This window comes from Coptis chinensis, chromosome 2 (genome assembly GCF_015680905.1).
Source record: "Coptis chinensis isolate HL-2020 chromosome 2, ASM1568090v1, whole genome shotgun sequence".
In the NCBI taxonomy this organism is placed as follows: Eukaryota; Viridiplantae; Streptophyta; class Magnoliopsida; order Ranunculales; family Ranunculaceae; genus Coptis; species Coptis chinensis.
Genome location: NC_141457.1, coordinates 13,448,764 through 13,472,237, shown reverse-complemented (window position 1 = coordinate 13,472,237; position 23,474 = coordinate 13,448,764). Strand labels below are relative to the sequence as shown.

The window sequence follows — 23,474 nt, the reverse complement described above, 5'->3', positions numbered from 1 at the left end:
CCCCATAACCCAGAAAAAATGCATTGCTTGGCTTTGTCATCAAGCTTGGATATCTCATCTTTGGGAATATGAACAAATGCCCTACACCCAAATACCCTCAAGTATCCATAATCAACATCTCTATCTGACCATACTCTCTCTAGATAATCATTATTCAGAGGCTTCGAAGGTGATAGATTGATCACATGTATGGCTGTGTGCATTGTTTACACCCAATAAATTCTTGGTAACTTAGAGTGAGACAACATACATCTCATCCTCTCTACAATGGTATGGTTCATCCTCTCGGCTATACCATTATGTTATATTGTCTTGGGCATTGTTTGCTCATGACAAATCACATGACTCTTGCAATACTCTTCAAACGGCTCAATATACTCTCCCTCATTATCTGAACAAATACACTTCAAAGACTTCCCAGTTTCTCTTTCCACCATGCAATTGGAGCTCGAGGAAAAAGAGGACTATATAAATACCAAATGAGGAGAGAGAAATTCATTCTCATTCTTCCATAAAAATTGTAAACCAGACAGAAACTTGTAAATCAGAGAGAAAAAGAGAGAGAACTTGTGACACCATTGATAATCAATATAATTCTTTTCTTTTATTACATCTCGAATCTTTAGGATCAACATTCTTGATTATTACATAAAGTATGTGAGATCACAACCCTATAATTTCTAGACAAACGGGTCTTCTTCATATTCACGCAATCTCTTCAGATTCTTTAATCATTAGATAGGGCACACACAGTTCAAAAATGTGGCAGAACAATGCTGGCAACTCCAATCTTATTTAGGGAACCTATAGAATACTGGACATTAGAATTTGATAAAAGCTCACATTTCAAACCTAGCAACTAGAACTTTCACAACCTAACTAAAAATTTGGAATATACAAATATAAAGCCAGCCTTAGGACACAACACAATCTGATCCGCAGCAGAGGTCTAGAAACTTGCTCGAATGGAATGCTGAGACTTATCTAGGCCAAGAAAGAGTTGTGTAAATTTTTTGGACAGACATCAGTATCACAGATGTCTGTCCAAGAAGCTTACAAGATAGCTATTGTGTTCTATTTTTGATATGTTAAGAAAGTCTGAGAGTGAGAGGTGTAAATTCCATTTTCAATTAACAATTAAGTACGTCAAACAATCTGCACTTTACCCATTACTACTTAATCTATGGGTTGACCATCCACTCAAATCTAATCAAAGTATCAAACCGTTAAATTTGCTCAGCAATTGGATTTGAACAAGTCGAATGAAATAATTATTTAACATAGGGCTAATTAATCCACTCTGAATAAAGTTTCCGTGATGTGTTTAGGTGAAAGTAATAATTGACCGTGTCGTCACACGTCCATTTTATTTGTAGATTACCTCTTTTAAGCATAGTAAACTTATGTTGTGGACCTAGGAACTTAAAAAGGAACTCTTACACTAACAACTATCAATTTATACTGAGATACACACCTGTCTATTTCATTGCAAATCAGCATTTACATTCAAGGATGGAGACAGTGGGGGACTAAAGGAGTGAAGGGGGAAGTCACCCCTCCAAGGCTCCAAGGATTTGCAAAACCTCTTATGTTATATATGAATACCGGTGTCAAAATGTTATTAATCTACAAGGCTTCAATTCACGCGCCCCTCCAAAAGTTTTAGAAAAGATGCAATACTACCCCCAATCCCCCATATAATACGTCCGCCCTCTCAAACTTCGAATTCGGGCTCCGACCCTCTGTTTGCATGCCAACATAATAATGGTGTTATTGCACATACACTTTAGGTTCTCTGTAAATGTTAAGTTTGGTCTAACCTTACAGATGTATAGATTTATGGGAAATTGGGGGAAGACAGTGGATATGATTGAGTTCTGCCTACGAATCAGGTTCTCCCTGAGGAACCTAAATCAAGTTGGACGTAGTTCATGATTTGGTGTGATTAGATCTGGTGTGGTAGATAGAGAGGTCTCTTTTGGAGAGCCTAGGGGAAAGATGGAGTAGATTTGGTAATCTTTCGGAGGGAGTCGATCCAGCCCCAGTGGATGGCGTTGATTTGGGGTGAGCGGATGGAATGGATCCAGCCTCCATGGATGGAGTTCCTCCCCCTTTTGAAAGGAGAATAGAGTCTGCTTTTATAGTCTTCTTGGTGATCATTTGTCTTCTCTTCCATCAGGTTAGGTCGTATTGATGTGAGACTTTATAGAGCATTAATGGCGAAGTATTGATGAGTGTGGCTAAAGTTCTAGACTTGATGGAGACATTTGGCTCGTCCGTTACTGACTATTATGATGGTTTATCGTTATGGCAGTTCGTGAATGAGTATTCAGGCGACATGTTCAGCAATCTCATGGAGAGACTGTCAGTTCGCTATGAGTTCGTAATGAGGTCGTCAGGAGAAGTGTTCTCTGATAAGTTGTCATGGACACGTGTATAATATACATTGGTTGTGTATATTAGTCCCTCACATAGACCCTTCTCATTAGGTTGTCCTATTCAGAGGCGCGACCTGATGAGAGAGTAGTTCCACGTGGGAAGCACACGGGAGCCAAAATCAAGTCAGACGTAGTTCATGTTTTGACGTTTTAGTAGACTGAGTGGCCGTTAGACTATTGAGTCGCTCCTCGACGAGGTCGTTTAATCGACTTGAGTCACTTTGGAGTGAGCTCGTAGGGCTTGTACATGTTGAGTTCCTCCTAGCTTTAGATCATCCTGCATATAAGTGGCCGATTTGTAGGTTGGGTGGCATTTCAGTAGACTGAGTGGCCATTCCAACATTGAGTTTCTCCTGGACGAGGTCGTCCACCCAGCTTGAGTCACTTTGGAGTGAGCTCGTGAGGCGAGTACATGTGGAGTTGATCCTGGACGAGGTCGTCCACTCGGCTTGAGTCACTTTGGAGTGAGCTCTTTAGGCGAGTACATGTTTAGTTGCTCCTGGATGAGGTCATCCATTAGTATGATACCATGATAGCTCAATCCTAAACTGGTCCTAGAAGTATAGGTCCCCAGTTGGCAAGACTATTTACCCGACTGGAGCCACTTTGGAGTGAGCTCGTGAGGCGAGTACCTGTTTAAATGCTCCTAGACAAGGTCATCCATTGGTATATATGATACCATGATAGCTCAATCTTGAACTGGTCCTAGAAGTATAGGTCCTTTGTTGGCGAGACTCTTGTGAACGAGCTGTGAGTTGGGTGGCATTTTAATAGACTGAGTGGCCATTCCACAGTTGATGTGACGACTGTTGAATTTGATTAGATCTTTTGTATGTCGTCAGCATGGCGTTTTAGTTGAGCTGCAAAAATGCGAACTAGCACGTAGTTATTAATACAGGATAATGGTGGTAGATACCTCTGGATTAGTGAGGTGCTCATGTTAGAGCGACTGTTCTTTGGCGAAGCCCCAAGTGTATGATTCGCGTTGAGCGTTCTTGATTTTGAGTTGATCTCATTCGCATTCTTTGACGCTAGCCCCTAGTTCGTGTTGTCGACGGTCTGATAAGGAGCGAGCTCGGTTGTGAAAAGGGAAGCCCGATATGTTTTCAGCATCTTCTATACGATCTATGTAGCATCGCGCTTGACGGTACTCTAGTCTATTCGCTTGGACAACTCGTTGATATCGTCATCAGCGGTGATACCATTTGAACTCTAGGCTGCAACCTGGTTTTTCAGCGTCAGGTTCTCCTGCCGGAGGAAATTAATGCTCTCGTTCATTGTCCCAAGCTGGCTGACCAAGTTCTTGACTTGCTCTTGTAGGCTTTCCACGCATTGTGGGCTTGAGGGAAACTGATTTGAAGAATGTGGTTTTTCTCAAGAGATGTCCCCACAGACGGCGCCAATGTAAAGGTTAAGTTTGGTCTAACCTTACAGATGTATAGATTTGGGGGAAGTTGGGGGAAGATTGTGGATATGACTGAGTTCGTTCCGGATGAATTGCCTACGTATCAGGTTCTCCATGAAGAACCTGAATCAAGTCAAACGTAGTTCATGATTTGGTGTAATTAGATCTGGTGTGGTAGATGGAGTAGATCTGGTGATCTCTCGGAGGGAGTCGATCCAACCCCAGCGGACGGAGTCGATTTGGGGTGAGCGGATGGAATGGATCCAGCCTCCATGGATGGAATTCCTCCCCCTTTTGGAAGGAGAATGGAGTTTGCTTTTATAGTTTTCTTGGTGATCATTTGTCTTCTCTTCCGTCAGGTCAGGTCGTATTGATGTGAAACTTTATGAAGCATTGATGGCGAAGCATTGATGAACGTGGCTGAAGTTCTGGACTTGATGGAGACAGCTGGCTCACCCGTTACTAAATGTTATGATGGTGCATCGTGATGGCAGTTCGTTATGACAGTTCGTGAATGAGTATTCGAGCGACCTGCTCGGCGATCATCTCATGGAGAGACTGTCAGTTCGCTATGAGTTCGTAATGGTCGGTCGTCGAGAGAAGTGTTCTCTGATAAGCTGTGTTGGACACGTGTATAATATACATTGGTTGTGTATATTAGTCCCTCACATTCCATATGTTTCTAACCTAGCAACTAGAACTTTCACAACCTAACTAAAAATTTGGAATATACAAATATAAAGCCAGCCTTAGGACACAGCACAATCTGCAGCAGAGGTCGAGAAACTTGCTCGAATGGAATGCCGAGACTTACCTAGGCCGAGAAAGAGTTGTTTAAGCTTTTTGGACAGACATCAGTATCACAAATGTCTGTCCAAGAAGCTTACAAGATGGCTACTGTGTTCTACTTTGGATATGTTGAGAGAGTAGGTATGAGAGTGAAAGGTGTAAATTCCATTTTCAATTAACAGTTAAGTCAGGCAATCTCCACTTTGCCCATCACTACTTAATCTATTAGTTGACCATCCACTCAAATTTAATCGAAGTATCAAACCGTTAAATTTGCTCAGCAATGGATTTGAACAAGTCGAATGACATTATTTAACATAGGGCTAATTAAATCACTCTGAATAAAGTTGCCGTGATGTGTTTAGGTGAAAGTAATTGACGTTTTCGTCACACGTCCATTTTATTTGTAGATTACATCTTTTAAGTATAGTAAACTTACGTTGTGGACCTAGGAACTTAAAAAGGGACTTTTACACTGACAACTATCAATTTATATTGAGATACACACCTGTCTATTTCATTGCTAATCAACATTTACATTCAAGGACGGAGACAGTGGGGGTTGAAGGAGTGAAGTGGGCAGTCGCCCCTCCAAGGCTCCAAGGATTTGCAAAACCTCTTATGTTATATATGAATACCGGCCGGTGTCAAAATGTTATTAATCTACAAGGCTTCAATTCGCGCGCCCCACCAAAAGTGTTAGAAAAGATGCACTACTGCCCCCAATCCCCCATATAGTACATCCGCCCCCTCAAACTTCAAATCCGGGCTCCCTTTGTTTGCATGCCAACATAATCATGGTTACACATACACTTTAGGTTCCCTATGTTTCAGTAGTCATGGTTAGTTTACAAATGGTAGAGCAATATACACTCTGAAGCGGGTAAAAGAAAGTTTAGAGTATTACTCCAAGATACTTAAATTATTAACGGGTAATAATATATAACTAAATAATAAGACAAGGCCCTGGAGTTTCGCATTTGATGAACTCTATACTTATTGTTAGGTTCGTTTGCAAATTGAGAAGTATCACTGGTCACTGTAACAACTATAACATCAGACAAGTCAATTTCCTTCAACAACACAGAAATAAAAACTTGGTCGATCTTATTTTTTTTCAAGACTTGTCTTGATCTTCCATGCCAACCACTTTTTTCTATGTTCTTCTCACAACGTTTGTTGATTTTTTAGATCACGAGCTGTGTTAAAGTGCACATTCTACCTCCAGCTCGACATCCCCACTTTCACCTACAAGTGGCTACAACCGCAATCACCTTAATTGACGTATGCCTCATTTGGACATTATTTAAGAAGAATTGAAAAACAGTTTTAAGTACATAGATTTACGTACAAGTTTATGCAGCAACATTGCCATATAAAGTTCTTCGTCTTTTACATACCAAGATATACAAACTAGTAGAAGGGGAAAAAAAGAGTACAAAAAAATAAGAAAAAAACGCAATAATTCATTCTGTTCCTATTTTGTTTTCAGTTCGTTAGTTATGGGTCACTTTATTCGTCAACATTTATCCCCAACAGTCTTAATCTTGTTCTCGGTACGCGTCTGCCTTGCCCAGGTTGTTCCTGCTATTTTTGTGTTAGGCGATTCTTCGGTTGATGTCGGAAACAATAACTATCTTCTATCTCTAGCTAGAGCTAACTTTCCTCCCAATGGGATTGATTTCGGAATGCCCACAGGACGATTCACTAATGGGAGAACAGTTTTCGATATTGTAGGCAAGTCTTTTTGTAATGATCCTTATCAACTGAATACGGCTCTAGTTGGATTTGGGTTTTGCTGAAAAGTTGATCTAACTGCAGGTCAAGAACTGGGCTTGAAAGATTTCACCCCTCCATACTTGGCTCCGACTACTGTTGGAGAACGCATTCTGCATGGCGTCAACTATGCGTCTGGTGGAGGAGGAATTCTTAATCGCACTGGATACTTTTTTGTAAGTGTTTGTAGTTCAAAATGGTATTTCAATGTCTTGGATTCAGTATATACCCAACTAGTAGTATTTCCATTATTTGATTTATTTCCATCTGCATTCATGTTATACTCTGTTTGAACATTCAGTACCCATCATAAACGTACTCTTCTCTGGACCGACCTTACGTTGTGAGTATTCTCTGCTGCTATCTGATGTATGTAAGACTTGTAGGTTGGTCGACTCAGCATGGACACTCAGCTTGATTACTTTGCGCACACCAGGCAAGACATAATCTCAAGCATTGGTGCTCTGGCAACTTCAAAACTTCTTGCGAAATCCATCTTCGTTGTTAACATGGGAGCAAACGATTTCCTCAACAATTATGCGACTCAAACAACCTCAACTCCGAGACCTGAAACATTTGGGCATGCATTAATATCACTATATAGAGCTCAGCTAACAGTAAGAGTTTCACAACACTGAGACCACCAATTTCATTCTCGGTAGCTTTATAGCAATACATCACAAATTTAACTGAACAGTACATATATATAACAATATGCATGGTTTTTCTAATTGCTTGTCAGAAACTGTATGTATTGGGTGCCAGAAAAATTTTAGTCGCGAGTGTAGGACCTCTTGGGTGCATCCCTTACAAAAGGGAACAGTATCCATCTGCTGGACATGACTGTATTGCCTCTCAGAATCATTTAGCAAGTTTATTCAACACTGCACGCTTAAAGCCTCTTGTCACGGAATTGAACGCAAATCTTGAGGGGTCTGAGTTTGTTTATGCAGATGTGTACAACATTTTATTAGATATCATCGAAAACTTCAAATCGTACGGTGCGTAGTTCAACTAAAACCAGCTAAACGGTTTTTGAAACAATTTTTCATCTGAAAAACTTGTTTTTTCCTCAAGTTCTTATGCCTGTTGCTGAAGAGTGGTAGTCTGAAGCACGTTGAAGATTTTCTGCCTTTATGTCGTTGTTAACTTGAATGCTTTTGTGTTTGACAGGATTTGTGAATTTTGATTCTGCATGCTGCCACTCTGCAGGCAGGTTTGGAGGTTTGGTTGGATGCGTACCAGAATCTGAAATTTGTCCAAACCGATCAAAGTTTGTATTCTGGGATGCATACCATCCCTCTGAAGCTTCTAATTTGATAATTGCGAAGCGTTTGATGGATGGAGATCTTAATGATATTTCCCCACAAAATATTCGAAAACTCGTGCAGGGTTGACTATGCGTGGATATGGGCGATGATCACTATAATTTCTTCGTTATTGCTTTGCTACAATAAAAGGTGGTAATTATATATTTTGATTATTTTATTTCTGCACTAAACATGGAATGCTACTTCCACAGTTCCACGGCCGTCATTATCTACATAAAATGATTAGTGACAGAGGGTGGATCGTGTCAGAGGTAATAAGTGTACGGTGGAGATCTTTTCAGGTTTTACGTGTGCTTTGAGGGTTGGATTGATTTTGTTGTAATTAATTGGGCTTAAATAAATGACAATTTAATGGTCATTTAATTTTACTTATCAATTAAATAAGTTCATTCAACGATGTTTGGATTCGTCTCCTTCATTCTTCATTTTTTTCGTGCTAGTTCCAGACTTCCCGTTCTCTCTCTCAGATGACAACATGTGATGAACTTTCTACGCCAAAATTCTCATTTAGTGAAACCGTATAGAGTGGAAAATTTACACCTCAAGTGTTAAAAAACTCTATCCAATGGGGTGCTAAACTGTACGTATTGCCTATCAGTTGATAGAGGGGGTGGGGAATTCCTCATCCCGCTATTAGTTGATAAAATAGCACGGGCGACACACCAACATACGTCTCAAAGAAAACAAATTTCGGACATCACTTGAAATCACGTCTCAAGATTATTTAATAGTTTTGCCTCGGATCCGGTCCGTCGGTATGGGTTTAAGTGAAAATGGAAGTCACAGACGAGCACACGTTTCAACATTTATTAAATAGCATTGCGACGGGCCAAATATGTTGCTCTTCTTTATTTTTTAAATAAACGACAACAATTTAAGTCAGTCGTTATCTGTTTTTACACATTTTCTTCCACCTACCATTGGAAGAGCCACAAAGTATAAATATATACCTTATTTAGTGTATAATCCTAATGGCACCTATATGTGGAGGTGGATTTTTACACTCTCCATTGGAGATGCCCTTACCAAAGCAATATGACAATCAACGAGAAGAAGAGAAGGATACCAAGATTTTAATGCAATTCGGCAATGCCTACGTCCACCAACAAAAGGCCAGAGAATCAATTATCAATAGATAAAACAAATTACAATCACCAACAACCAAGAGTTCCAATAGAACTCCCAAAATTCCCCTCGCAACAATTTTGGCTCTCACTAATTTTTTACACTTTTGGTTCTCCTTGTTGGGTGTGAGTCCCTCACCCACTACAAAAGAAACGACTTTACCCGACTGACAATGATTGTCGCCAAAGTTATTACCCGACAGACCAAAACTGCCGCACGACCGTCGGAAAACACTCAGTCGGCATAGGCTACTGACAGTTATTAACAGTCAAAACAGGCCGTCGGGTTTGATAATCTTTGCCGACGGCTATGCCCACTATTGTGGACTGTCGGGTATGCCTGCTATTGTTAACCGTTGGATATACTTGCTATCACTAGCCGTCAGATAGGACAAGTGTTATAGGCCGTTGGATAGGTCAGGTGCTAGTGACCGTTGGGTATTCCAATTGTTGGCGCATGCTATTGTCCGTCGGGGTAGTTTACTACTAGACAATTAGTATCCGTCGGGTATTAGTTTTTTGTTTTTAAAAAAAATGGTTATAATAATTATTTGGTATCCTAACATTACATTTTTTCGCCTCCAATTACATTCTTGCATGTTCCCACTCAAATGCTACAAGCGCCAATGTATTCATAAAGAAACAATAAAAACAACAAAATGCTAAAATTAAAGTATTCTGCTAAAATTTAAATTTAAGACCCAACAAGAAATGTAAGACTGAACAAACAACCCTTAATGTATTGCTAAAGCTATTCCCAATAACTTACAAGGAAATGGCTAAAATTAACATTTACAAAGAAAAAAGTAGAGTGGTCAAAACTTGTCATATCATAAAGGGATTTTCAAAGTGAAGGCTTTCCCTTTTAAGCAAAGCTTGCACGACTTCTTTTGCATCTGTTCCTTCCGACAGAAATTGACAGAGAAAGCTTTTCTCTGCTTCTGATAGTTGTGTCTCCCAAACCTAAAAGAAGTTCCATGTAATGACTATATAGAGTATTGAAAAAATAAAAGGGCGCAGAATCAGTTGTACTACATATGAATGTAAAAAAAAATGTGATAAGCATTTTATTTTTATAAAAGAAATAAGCATACATGCAAACATAGTTTATCTCATAATTAAGATAACACTCCAATCAGATCCTCCAACCCAAAAACATCCTGAGGAATTGGGAAGACATCTGCTAACACATTTCGGAAAGGAGGTGGAATAGGTTTGATAAAAATGAAATTCCCAGTTTCGATTTCATAGAGTGATCTCGATGAATAATACTACATCAGGATTCACTTTAAGACTGAGATAACATACCTCGTTAAAAGCTGATTTTGATAGATCATCTTCCAGAATGTGAATATACAGATCTTTGATACCTGCAACGATATGCACATTTCCACCGTATGAGATGTAACATTAGAACGCCTTGTCATAACATCATTCTCAAGGTTCAATTGTTACAAAATCAGCTTGTAGTGACATATGACAAATAGTCTAAGATGGTTAAATCAAATACTACAATGCGAGAGATGCATGAGAGACAATATGAAGCAATCGACCATAGTCTACAATTGATTAACTTCTTGAGCCCATTTTAAAACTGATCAACCTCCGATCGAACCTAAAGCCAAAAATAAAAACTGTGATGTTTTCCATGAAAATAAGAACATACTAGATACATTCCACCCGAAGTTTGGACAATTACCAAGAACCTCTCGCAGTTCCTTTGTAGTACAAGCAGCCTGCACTGGACCGCGCCTCCCAACCAAATACACCTTCCTATAATCATATAATTGAACAACAGCTTGAGTCCTAAGAAGGTAAGTTTAAAAACCACTGTAGTTACTATTAACAGTAAGAAGAATTACCTGATAGAGCTCGTCTGCAAAGAAGCCAAAGCATGATCTGCAACATCTATTTTTGCTAGTTCTGTGGTTGGTCGTAAAAGAATGCGAGCAACATCAAGAGCTACATTACCCTAAAAGTTGAAACAATTTATACATGAATGAGGCACACATACTATATAAGTAAGTTGGTCATTTAAACTATAGCGCTTATTTAAGACCACCAAAACAGTGCCACTTTAAGCACAAGGACAAAAAAATGAATTTCGTTCATAGACTAAACTGAACAGATATAATTCATGCTAATACTTCAAAGCATGTTTAAGGTGGGAAGAAATAACAAACACATTCCTTGGGAAGGATATACTTGCATCAACATGAAAACTAAACATTACTTCAAAGTAAGGTTTGGAACTTATATAGTTATACTCCACTGCTAAAAAACATAAAGACTCACGGCTCACCAAAGGACCAACACAAAAAATGATATGGCTGCCAGAGACTAAATATTCTAACTGATTTCAACTTATACACACATCCCCAACAATAACTATAAATAGTATCTAATATAATACTACTTCTATGCTTCCTTTACTGTTTGACTAAAATTGAAAATAGAATAAAACTAGACAATACCTGACCAAGAATGACTGTTGTATCAGTGTTCTTCAAGTCAGGGTCCAAATTACTAAAGTCCGGGTGTCCATTATACCACCAAACAAACTCTCTAGCAGAGTAAATTCCCTCCAAATCATGTAACCATACACGTCGAGATAATAAGAGCAGACAGAACATATATAAGGATGTTGATATTTAGCATGTAGGGAGCATACTTCTCCAGGAATGCCCACAACCCGGTCACTCTCTGCACCATAAGCAAGCACCACCTGCTCTCAATTATGTATCATATCAGTCATACATAATGTTATCAATTTGTTATCAATATGCATCACAACAAATTATCAAAAAGATGCCCAATATATAGCTGAGAGAGTAGACAACAAACTTGTATTACTGTATTGACTGTGTACATTTCCAAAGAAGTTCAATAAAGAAAAGAGCTTACAGCTTTGCCATTGACACTATCCCCTGCAAAACAGCATCTGAAACCAAAATGCAAATAATACCTGAACAATAAGTGTCCCAATAGTGACTTTGCCATATTCTTAAAGGCTTACTGCTTACACAAGATGCTTGTGGCTCGTGAGAAGAAACTATTTCATCACTTTCTTTGGGAAAGTTGTAAGATGGAACTGCAAGATTGAGTAACAAATCAACTAATCAGGAAACATAACACAACCATCCAATAATACTTAAAAGGAAAAAGGCATATGGAATGTAACATTCTCTAACTGAGACTTAAACCGAACACGGAGGTACGGATAAATCCTCAGATCCAATTTCGTCTGGAACCATTATTACACTGGAAGAACTAGTCTCTAGTCTTCTCTGCATTCGCTCTTCTTCATCCTGAAGTTCTTATTGTTGCATCATTATTTTCACTTTTATAACTCATTGTTCTTCCTGTATATCTCAGATATATTATTAATCATAGAAACATAATACCAACAAACAGGAATCATAATCATAATATAACAATATCTTACGACTTGTTTGATGCCCTTTTCTTCTTTGGACCTCACGCCCCGATACTCCACGGCATAATTACAGGTTTTGAAAAAGGGGCACCTTACAAATGTTAAGTTATCCAAACAACAACACTAAAAAAGTAATAATATATCTTATATACAGACAAGGAAGTGAGGAACATAACGTACAACTAATTAACTGTCACATATCCTATTTACTATTTGTTGCTTGAAAAGCTAAATATAACATCACCTACAATGACAGTCATATGAGTTAGATAGTTCTAAATCGATCACAAGATTTCACAAGTTCTAATGAGTAGATAGAAGAAGTACTTATTGCATGTGATATTTTGGCAAATGCCCATACCAATATCATTGAAGCTCTCAGACTCTGGCCAAATTCCAGTGTCAATTTAGCTTCAAAACCACCAGTAGTTGAGTCAATGATCAAGACTAAGCAATCAGCTTGAGAGATTCCAGTGATCATGCTCTGGATAAAGTCACAATGTCCAGGAGCATCAATGACAACTAGTGCAGTAGTACTTCATTGTCTCGAACTTCCACAAGGCAATGTAATAGCACCAGCAGCCATAAAAAACAATATAAGGATGGAGTAAAAGATGAGTTTCTTGCCATGAATAGAAACAAGCAGAAATTATAGAAGTAAGAAAAAGAATTACTTACATCTAATAGCACCAGTAGCTTCAGTTAACATAGGTGAATCCAGCAAAACAAAACATATGTCATCCTTCTCCCTCCTCCTTTATCTGGGCTTGGGACCAGCAATGCAAACTTATCATAAGTTTGCACAGGCAAAGTTACAAAGGGGGTTAGTAGAACATAACTCAATTATTGCTTTCCTAAGAACCATATTACATAGTGATAAAAAATATATATCACAACCATGAAACTCAAAAGGAAATAGCAAAACGCCAGTAGTTTACTTAGTACTTGGCACTGGTAAAAGCCAATAAAAACATTTAAGTACATGAGCAGTGTTTCAAGAAGGTGACCCAATGATTACAACATTGGCAGTTCTTTGGGCCAGATAACACTCCCTTGAGCGACCTCGCCAAGCTTCAACCTCCAATCATCATGAGGCAATGGTAGTACAGCACCTCCATCATAAACCACATTCACATGAACTTTGAACTTCCCCTCTTCCAATCTCCTGGTACCAAACTCGGTATTAGGATCAATATCTTGCACGATACCTCTCGCCACGACTCTAAGTGGCCAACCACCACGCAGATCACATTCTTTACCAATATATTCATTGAAAACCTACAAAATTAAATTGTGTTATCAGTCTTTCATTATAAGAGTTGTTTTTTCAAAAAATCACTCGAATAATTACCGGGGAAGCGTGACTAGAACGTGGCGATTCAACATCTGCCATAAGCATTCTTTCTTGGCTCATAAATTCTCTCAACAAAGCTGAATTCTCCAACACTGTATTCTGAAGCACATCTACCCTCTTCACAAGGTCCGTGTTCATTTCTTTCAATGCTAAATTCTATTGCGCCACAACTTTCATCTTCTTCACTGATGTTTTGCATACCCCTTCACCCAAGCCTCGAAAACGACCCCTACTATCTGGCCTAAGAACATGTACTTAATGGGCAATCGATTTAGTACCCTTAAAATCATGTCAAACAACAATTAATTACAACAACTATGATTAAATATGAGACCTTTGTGAGGGCATCATTCACCGACGTCTCTCATGACTCTGGGTGCAAAGCAGTGTAGCCATTAAGCTTTTCCTAGTAAATCAGATAAACAAAAATATCTCAAATTACTATCTTAAAAATAATTTAGTATCTCAAGTCTTATTAAATCAACACACTAATAGCTAGCTCTGGGTTTTGGTGTTCCCTATTCTTTCTTGTATGATTGTGCATATATTGGTCCAATCTAGTAATAGATGACACAGGGACCCCTTTCTTCTTTGTCATTTCAACTTTAGCTACAGCTGCAGATTTTCTCCCAAGACACGAAGAGTTTTTTTGTTGCTTACGATTTTCTGTGTCCCTCAAACTAGAAGCCTGCACATGTTAAAGTTAGTAATAGTGCACTTTAATTTATATCAAAACACATACACCTAATCACCATGAAATAAAATAACAAACCCATTAACCTTGAATTTCTCGGTATTGCAATTACCCACAAATTGTCGCCAATCTTGCAGAGGAATTCCTTGTTTAGGATGTTCCCTCACAAAGGAAGGAGGTTGATCTTTGACGTATTTTTTGAACAACTCATGTTTGTACTCCTTCCGCGCTTTCTGGAATTTGCTTATTGTCCAATCCGTGTCAATAGTATCGATGTTTTCAAACACATACATTCTTCCTAAAGCTTTAATAGCTTTGGGTATGATGCTCTCATGCGAACGAACTGGTTTCCAGCTATCATAGCGAATTGGGATGTCACGGTGAGCAATGTGACCAAGCTTGGTGATGAAATGCTCAACCTCTTCTTTGGGCTCATCTAGTTGACCCCCACTCATTAAGCTTAATGATTACCTTCTCATAGCCTTCGGGCAACTCCTTCGAAACACCTATCGAAGGACCTCTTGTTTCCTTAGAAGAGGAAGTTGATGCACCAGATATGTATGTCTCACCTGTATATATCAACCAAATTTGTTAGTAAGATCAAAACAATGGTACAGAAAACTGAAAAGTAAAAGTCATCTCCATTACCTAAGTTATCACCAAGGCTGTCACTTAGTGAATGTGAGCTGCTATGTGTTTGTCCCTCGTCCATGTGCAAAGAGCTGTAATACAATACAACAAGTATGCATGGCCATGGTGTAAAGATCAAGATCAGTTAATTTTTAATTTAAATTTCTATTTAACTAAGCAAGAGAAAGCATTCGATAAAAGGCCTATTATGCACACATGAAAAATACAACCGGGAAAGAAAAAGATTCAAGTACAGACATACCCTGTTCAAACAAAAAGTTACACTTAATAAAAAAAACTACCAAAATTTCAATACCACAAAACACACAGTACTAAGTCAACACAAAATATAAATGGACTATGTTCTAGATCTCTTTCTTTTTCTGCTACTCTCAACAACTTCAAACATGTCGTCTGGGTTGTTGAATATCAGTTCATCCACCATAGAAATGATGAGGTTGTTAGGCCCTATATCTGAATCATTCACCACTCTTTCATCTGAGAGACACGGTCCAGCTTCGTCAAAATACACTTTTCTTAGAACCTCCAGCACTACATGCCATTCAAGATTCTTGGGATATTGGGAATAGAAAACCTTAGTAGCCTTCTCTGCAAGAATAAATGGTTCATCATATATATGGTCCGAACTGAGTTGATTGGATAAGTTGACCAACCTCAACTTTGCTTCCTCATCCACTTTCACACCAAGTTGTGTGCACTTAGCCCAATCACACTTAAACAAAACAGTCTTGTAGCCTTCATGATAATTTAGTTGAACAATGTTTGTTAGAATGCCATAGTAATCTGCATCTCCATCAATTGGATTTTTATCCTTAGAACTAGAACAGAAAGTTGTAAGGCAACTTGTGGTAACACTGCTATTTTGGTTCCTTTTATTTTTCTGATAGTCTTTGGTGATGAAGAGAAACTCATTGACACAATACTTATGGTACTTTGTAGCAAAGCTTGTAGGTCCCCTAACTAAATCCTTGAAGTGATCATCAGTGGATTCGAGGAACTCCTACTGTTTTGTTAACCATGTGATGAAATCATCAGAACACAATGCCACCCTAGTGTGCCCAGTCCTCCTCCTTGCACTTGTTCTATTGTCCTCAATGAAGCTAGTGTACTTCCTAAATGATTTTTGAAGTAATAAAGTGAGTTAGGATTATGTATATAATTTAGATTGTGTTAAGTTTCTAACAACTTTAATATGACGTGATATACTTACATGTACCATCTGTCATAACTGGGATGACTTCTTAGTACCCATTGTCATGCTTGTTCATACTCCACGCCTTCCAATAAATACTTTGCACTTACCCTCATTGGCAGTGTGGTTGTCGTTTACACTATCCAAAAAATTTGGTAAAACATCAGGTTTATTTTCAGCCCTCCTATCAAGTTTATCTAAAAGACCACCTCCTCCTTTATATCCAGCACAATACATTAGTGTCTCCTCCTTCAAGTAACGCTCTGCAATACACCCTTCCGAGAGCGCTTTGTTGGTAACATAATCCTTGAAATATTTCATGTACCTTAAAAAAGTATTTTAGAAGCAATAGAATCTTAAAAATGAGAAAATAAATAAATAAATTAAGTAACAAAAATCAGGCCACGTACCTTTCAAAACAATACATCCACCTAAAGAAAACAGGCCCACAAAGGCGAGCCTCATGAGCTAAGTGAATAGGAAGATGCATCGTAGTAACAAACAATGATGGTAGGCAAATTCTCTCCAGTGCGCACAATGCCTTGACCATACCCCTTTCCAGTACATCAAGTGTTTCAATCTCTACTTTCGTCGAACACAAAGCACTAAAGAAAGTACAAATGGTAGTAATAATTGTTCGAGCTTCTTTTCTATTGCCATCTCTATAAGCATGTTGTATTAATACCGACAGCAAATGTTGCATTAGAATATGATAGTCATGTGACTTCATTTGACTCAAATCCATTGAATCTCCTTTGAAAATATTAGACCAGTTACCGCTAAACTCAACAGGTACACTAAGATTGCGCAAGGTTTGGATGAACAACTTCTTCTCTTCTTTTCGAAGCCAAAAGATGCCTTGAGGCATAACCTGTTTCCCGCCAAGCTGAGTCACCCAATATTTCTTCTTTCTCTTCATGCACTTTAAATCTTTGAGTGCATTGACATCATCTTTAGTTTTCCCTTTCGTATTCAACATCAAAGCAAGAAGAATTTCACATACATTTTTTTTCAATATACATGACATCAAGGTTATGACGGACGAGAATGTGTTTCCAATACTTGAGCTTAAAGAAGATAGATCTCTTCAAAAACCACAAATTTCCTTTATTCCCTTCCTTATTCTTGTCGAGTTTCCCAAATTGATGATTTTTCAAACTTTTAGTCATTCTCTTAACTTCAGCTCTAGTCAACCTTATTGGTTCCTCACCTTGTTCCTTTGTCTTTTCATAGGTGCTTTCTCTTGTGTCATTTCTAGCCTCGGATCTCAATGGAAGCCATCGTCTACTTCTCATATACACACGCTTACTTCCATGGTGAAGTCTTATAGAAGCAGTTTTCGGACCATAAGGAGGGCAAGCGAATTTTCCCTTAGTTCTACAACTGGAGATGTTCCCATAAGCTGGAAAATCATGGATTGTCCACAATAAAATGGCACACATATGGAACTCTTCACCTTTGAATGCATCTTTAACTATCACCCCATCATGCCACAATTCTTGGAGTTCTTTAACCAGCGGCTGCAAATAAACATCAATATCATTACCCGGTTGCTTTGGACCCTCAATGAGAGTTGAAAGCATGGTGAATTGAGACTTCATGCATAGCCAAGGTGGGAGGTTATAGTTCACAAGCATTACAGGCCATGAATTGTATTGCACCCCAAAGTTGCCATAAGGAGTAAAACCATCAGTGGCTAGTCACAAGCGAACATTCCGTGGCTCTACAGAGAAGTCTAGATATTTTAAATTGACTTGCTTCCACACTGCTGAGTCAACAAGATGCCTTATCGTGCCAGGCTTTGATTCTCCAGTAGAATGCCACCGCATCTTTCTTTGCCACCCAAGGCATACTATACAATCGCTTCAACCTTTCTGTAAGTGGAAAGTATCGCAAGATCTTAGCAGGCACCTTGGTTCGCTTTCTTAAATCCTCAATAGTTGGAGTTTTGTATCTAGAAACACCACAAGTAGGACAGCTAACCTTAAATTCATTCTTTTCCCAATACAAGATGCAGTCGTTTCTACATGCATCAATCTTCTTGCATTTCAGTTTCAAGTCTTTAATCATCTTATCTGCCCTGTAGTTATTCTCTGGTATCTTGTTACCAGCAGGCAACACCATGTGGAGTAGCTGAAGCAATACGGTAAAACTCTTATCACTCCACCCATTTGTGTACTTCAGGTTAAGGAGTTTCACAACAAATCTAAGAACACTGAAGTCACATCTAGGATATAATTCAGTCATTGCTTCACGCAAGTTAGTGTTAAAAGCAACACCGTCTATGACTTCTTCCCCCTCTGTACAACCTCCTGGATCATCTCCAAGAAAAGTGTCCAAGTTGTCAAGACTAAACTCTTGAGCAATGGTGTGGAAAGCAGCATTCATGTCAACCACATGCACGTTCTCTTAGAATCCCGGCCCTCTTTCATTGTGTTGTTCTTCCACTTCTTTCTCATCGTGTAAGAACCACATTTTATATGTCTTGTCAAACCCATAGCTAAAACAGTGTAGGACAACATTATCATGACTCATTGCTGCGCCTTGGTTTCGACACTTTCGACAAGAACATGGTATGACATTCTTGTTAACGTGGTGTTCCGAGGTAAAGGTTACAAACTCTGTAACACCTCTTATAAAACGCGAATGCCGGAAATCGTCTAAATCAATCCAACTCTTATCTATCAAGCACGTTGACTCCATGATGTACTTCTAAGAGATAAGAAAGAATGAATGAAACTCAAAACAAGAAAAATAGCTAAATAGTTATGTAGAGGCATACACTAACTAGGCCAAGGAGTTACAATGCTAACTCTAGGCATACACTGACTTCAAGCTAACTCTACGCGTACATACAGTGACCTAATATTCAGTACCAAAGTGAGTACAAAATTAGATAAAACTAGAGTCAAACACATATATTCATGCATCTTATAATCACCAATTCATGGTATAGTATTGTGACCGTTTCTGCTAAAGACAAAGCTACAAGAAAAGAACATCATATTACAATTAAGTCATTAGGAGGACTGTCTGAGGATGAAATTGAGAAAATGGTCAAGGAGGCCGAATTGCATGCTCAAAAGGACCAAGAAAAGAAAGAACTTATAGAGTTGAGGAATATTGTTGACACAACCAACTATAGCATAGAGAAGAGTTTGAATGAGTACAGGGACAAGATTCCTGGTGAGGTTGCAACATAAATTGAAACTGTAGTTTCATAACTTAGGAACGCACTCGGTGCAAATGACTTAGAGGCCAACAAGGCAAAGCCTTATGCTTCCAACAAGGTTGTTTCAAAGATTTGACAACACATGTCATTAAATTTCATTCACATGTCATTAAATTCCTACGTAGTAATTAAATTTTATTTTTGACAACTTTGAGAAGCACAATGACATTAGATTCAACTTGCTCACCAGTCACTACTATATAAATGTACAAGAGCGTATGAATCAAAGATTGGCCTACCTTTACATGAATTTTAAATAAAAATGTTGGTTGGGTCATATTTATTAATTAACAATGATGTTATTATTTGTAGGAAGGGCATGCACCTATAATCAATATTATTCTCGTTATTCATTTCGACTTTTAACATCAAAACAGAGATTATAAAGTTAGATATTATGTCAGAGTTCTTTTGGAAATGAGATTATTGGTCAATTTATAATATCGGTTTTGGGAACTCTATTATCTCGGTAGATGTTACCTCAGTTTTTTGTGTACTGAAAACCCGAGATAACATTTAGAAGACATATATATCCGCATGAAAAAAATGGTGACAAATGAGAGCACTATGGAACAAAACAACAACAAACAAACAAATAACAAATAACGAATAACAATAACAAACCAAACTATTAACCACCACCACCACAACAACAACAACAACAATTCATGATTCATGACTAGGACACTAATTAAAACATAGAATACACACTTACATACTAAGCAACAGTATAACTGAACTTTCACCAACACAACGCAGGAAGAACAGAAGAGGAACCAGGGAACCTACAGCTTCTCATTCAAATCAACTTAAACAAATCAATCAACCACAATGAGAAACACAAATTCCAGACTAAACTAAATTTGTACATTAAATTCACTCTCCACTAATATTAATCTCTTATATAAAGCTAAGAAGTGATTTTATAAGTACCAATAGGGATATGACCAAGTGATCAAGAACATCAACACCATCTCTCGTCTGAACAGTGATAGTTGAAATCAACTACAAAAAAATTCATATTTATTAGAAAATAATTTTGTTAAACTATAATCACCAACAAAAAATATAGTCACCCTTACCCTAACGCGTGCTAAGTTCCGTCCTTTTCAACTCTAAAGATTTAAACTTAATGAAACAACCTAAAAAATCACCAAAACAAACGAAATCAAAATTTTATTTGGGAGAGAGAGAGTGCACGTTACTTTTTTGGAGTGGGAAGGAGAGTTGAAGCGGCAGCAAGTGTGAGGGAGAGAGGAAAAATAGATTTTAAGTTTTCTTTTTTTTTTTTCTTATTTTATTTTTCCAAATAAATTTAGTGGGAATGAAACAAAATTTGTTTGCCACCTGATAATTGGGGAAAGGTATGCCGACAGTTGAAATTGGTTGGAAGATACCCCGCTGCCCTAGCAAATATTGCAAAATATTAAACAACAGTTGGGAAATTTATTAAGTCCGTCGGAACTCACCAACAAATGAAAACGGTCGCCCTATCTGAGGGTTAGTAACTCTCGTGACACCGTTAGTCACATCTAAAACCCATAGAATACCCAGAGAGTTGACCCGACAGACTTTCAGATTTTACCCGACAGAAGAAATACGTAGGTAATTTCCCACAGACAAAAACCGTCGGCTATTCTTTATAGCGTCTGTCGGGTAAACTCGTTTTTTTGGTAGTGACCATGTGGCATGAAGGATTATTGTTCATGTGAAAAAGTCAGAGCGCGTGCGCACTCAGATTGGCCTTGCGTAAGGCGCGCACGCGCCCTTACCTGAAAAAATAATATAGTTTTTTTTTAGTCTCTCGCGAAACATGTCTACTAGAAGTTTGGGAAAATTGGAAATATAAGAGGGTGCACACGTGCTCGAGTTAGCCTTGCCCAGAGCGCGCTCGCGCTCATGCCTATTCATACCAGGTTTTGATATTTCGCAAGAATATCAAGAACGTGTTTTTACACTGATATTTCACCCCCAATATAAATAGAAGAGTTTCGGATTTTGGAAAACGAAGTCTTGAATAGAAACCCAATTTTGTGAGCAACCAAAATTGATAGGAAACCCTTGCAAAGAGAAAAAGCTTGTATGGAGAGAAGAATGATCTAGTAAGTTTGGAGAGACTTGAGATGAGTGATTGTAATCTTTCTTCCCACACTTATAAAATGATTTGCTCTTGGGGAAGTAGGCATCATTAGCCAAACCACATTACATCTTGTCTTTTCATTGTGGTAAGTTACTATATATTACTATTGCTTGTTTGTGATAGTTATATCCATAGTTTAGGTTATGGTTGTTGGTTGTAGTTAATGTTTAGATTTTTGGGTTAGTTAGACTTACCCCCCTATTAATAGTTGCAATTACTGTTACTACCCCCAATTTGTAAGATCCAACAGTCATATTTCTTCATCCGAAAAAAAAAATCTCATAGCCGTTGGATATTGCAATTGGGGGGGTATCACTAATATTTTTGAAAATGGGGGGAAGGGGGGGTAAGTCTAACTAACCCTAGATTTTTTATTGGAGTAGTAGATTGTCTAAGTACAAACTATCTTAGTGGGGATCGATTGGTATCGTTTTTCCCAATAAGTGGTATCAGAGTCGTGGTTAGATTAATCACAAAGGAGATTATCCAAATCTTCCATGGAAAGTGTTTGATAAAATTCCTGAAATGAGGTTTGAGTTGAAATAGTTTGTTAAGGTAGAACATTCTATAAACACTCGCATGACTAGTCTAAATAGAGGTAACTACACTATTTGGAAAGCCAAGATGGAAAACTTGATTTATTACAAGGACTTCGCACAACCCATTGAGAATGGAGGAGTAAAACCAGATGCAATAGTCGCATATTGGAGTAAGCTTGACAGAAAAGCAATTGGTTTGATAGTGGAGTGACGATAGTGTCTTCCACCATGTATCCCAAGAGACTACCGCTTTTGGCTTGTGGAAGAAACTCGAAGACCTCTATGAGAGGAAATCAGCCGGAAACAAGGTATGTACTACTCATTAAGAAGTTTGCTAACATGAGGTACAAAGAAGGTTCTTCAATGTCTGAGCATCTTAATGAAGTACAGAATATCATCAATCAATTACATTTTATGAAGATTGATATGGGTGATGATAAACATAAAAATATAAAGTTTACCTACGAAATGAACGATGAAACTCAAAACGTAAGTAAACTAAAACTTATTACGAGTCTATATTTATCAAAGTTTCTACTCTCTTTCTATTGAACAGATATAGTGGAGTAGGAAGTTCATTCCACTCTTAGTTCTCTAGCATGAAATGATTTCATAGTTAACTAATCGGTCTTAAGTCTAATGAGAGGTTTACGAGGGGAATTCTATACTACGAGGTGAATTAAATTAACAAGTTACGAATAACGAAATGCTACAGAATACTGAATGTTAATCTAGATAAAAAATTAGAGGGGAATTGATTCCACCTCGAATCCAACTTAATCACCTAGCATAGACTGTTGTAATCCAATTCTTACGGTAAGAATTGCTCGTTCTAATCCCTAATTAACATGGCATTTCTACCAATTATAACTAGCATGTGAGGTCGTCCACCCATTCTCATGGCGAAACACGACCTTCTAGAATGGAATAGACTCTACAACGATTCTACACTTATACAACTAAGCTTTCATCAAGGCTTCATCAACCCCTCTAATGGAGGTTTAGCCTTGATTCATCAAACCATCATTTCCCATATTATTATAACTAAACATCATATCAAAATTCTAACTTGACTAATTTAACTAACAATACTTCAATCTAATTTAACAACTCAGAAATGATAATCAACAAGAGTTAAAACTAGATCTATAATTTGAAATGACAAAATCAAAATTAACAAAATAGCTATTTTATTTATCAAACTAATTAAAAATAATGATTCTAATAGTTTAATCTAAAACAAGAATTTAATTGAAGATAAACTAAATTAAAAACAATTAAATCTAGATTTAGAATTATCTATATTTTTAGGTCTAATTAGCTACCATTAACAAAGAGCTAAGCTTTGGTTTTTATATGTTCAGATCCAAAAA

At 37.9% G+C, this 23,474-nt stretch overlaps 2 protein-coding genes across 2 annotated transcripts; one reads left to right on the top strand and one right to left on the bottom strand.

Moving 5' to 3' along the window:
• The first annotated feature begins 6,088 nt into the window (after positions 1–6,088).
• Positions 6,089–8,062, top strand: LOC147514986 (GDSL esterase/lipase At4g16230-like). The gene is made up of 5 exons (XM_086592759.1): positions 6,089–6,411; positions 6,454–6,584; positions 6,795–7,025; positions 7,151–7,409; positions 7,582–8,062. Exons 1-5 carry the CDS (start codon positions 6,135–6,137, stop codon positions 7,803–7,805), a joined length of 1,122 nt encoding a protein of 373 aa, XP_086448885.1. The 5' UTR covers positions 6,089–6,134; the 3' UTR covers positions 7,806–8,062.
• Positions 8,063–10,108: 2,046 nt separating this feature from the next.
• LOC147514985 (NADPH:adrenodoxin oxidoreductase, mitochondrial-like) lies at positions 10,109–11,544 on the bottom strand. Its single transcript, XM_086592758.1, has 4 exons — positions 11,338–11,544; positions 10,726–10,835; positions 10,530–10,636; positions 10,109–10,233 (listed from the first exon to the last, which is right to left on the bottom strand). The coding sequence occupies exons 1-4, from the start codon at positions 11,494–11,496 to the stop codon at positions 10,109–10,111; spliced, it is 501 nt and encodes a 166-aa protein (XP_086448884.1). The 5' UTR covers positions 11,497–11,544.
• Between the last annotated feature and the right edge of the window lie 11,930 nt (positions 11,545–23,474).

What these genes read in the sequence shown, in the direction of transcription:
- LOC147514986 (XM_086592759.1), top strand. Translation starts at nt 6,135, where the DNA reads ATGGGTCACTTTATTCGTCAACATTTATCCCCAACAGTCTTAATCTTG. An exon ending in TTATCAACTGAATACGGCTC is followed by an intron (nt 6,412 to 6,453) that starts TAGTTGGATTTG and finishes ATCTAACTGCAG; the next exon opens with GTCAAGAACTGGGCTTGAAA. An exon ending in ATCGCACTGGATACTTTTTT is followed by an intron (nt 6,585 to 6,794) that starts GTAAGTGTTTGT and finishes TAAGACTTGTAG; the next exon opens with GTTGGTCGACTCAGCATGGA.
- LOC147514985 (XM_086592758.1), bottom strand. Translation starts at nt 11,496, where the DNA reads ATGTTCTGTCTGCTCTTATTATCTCGACGTGTATGGTTACATGATTTG. An exon ending in CAACAGTCATTCTTGGTCAG is followed by an intron (nt 10,836 to 11,337) that starts GTATTGTCTAGT and finishes TTCAACTTTTAG; the next exon opens with GGTAATGTAGCTCTTGATGT. An exon ending in CTTCGGGTGGAATGTATCTA is followed by an intron (nt 10,234 to 10,529) that starts GTATGTTCTTAT and finishes ATATCGTTGCAG; the next exon opens with GTATCAAAGATCTGTATATT.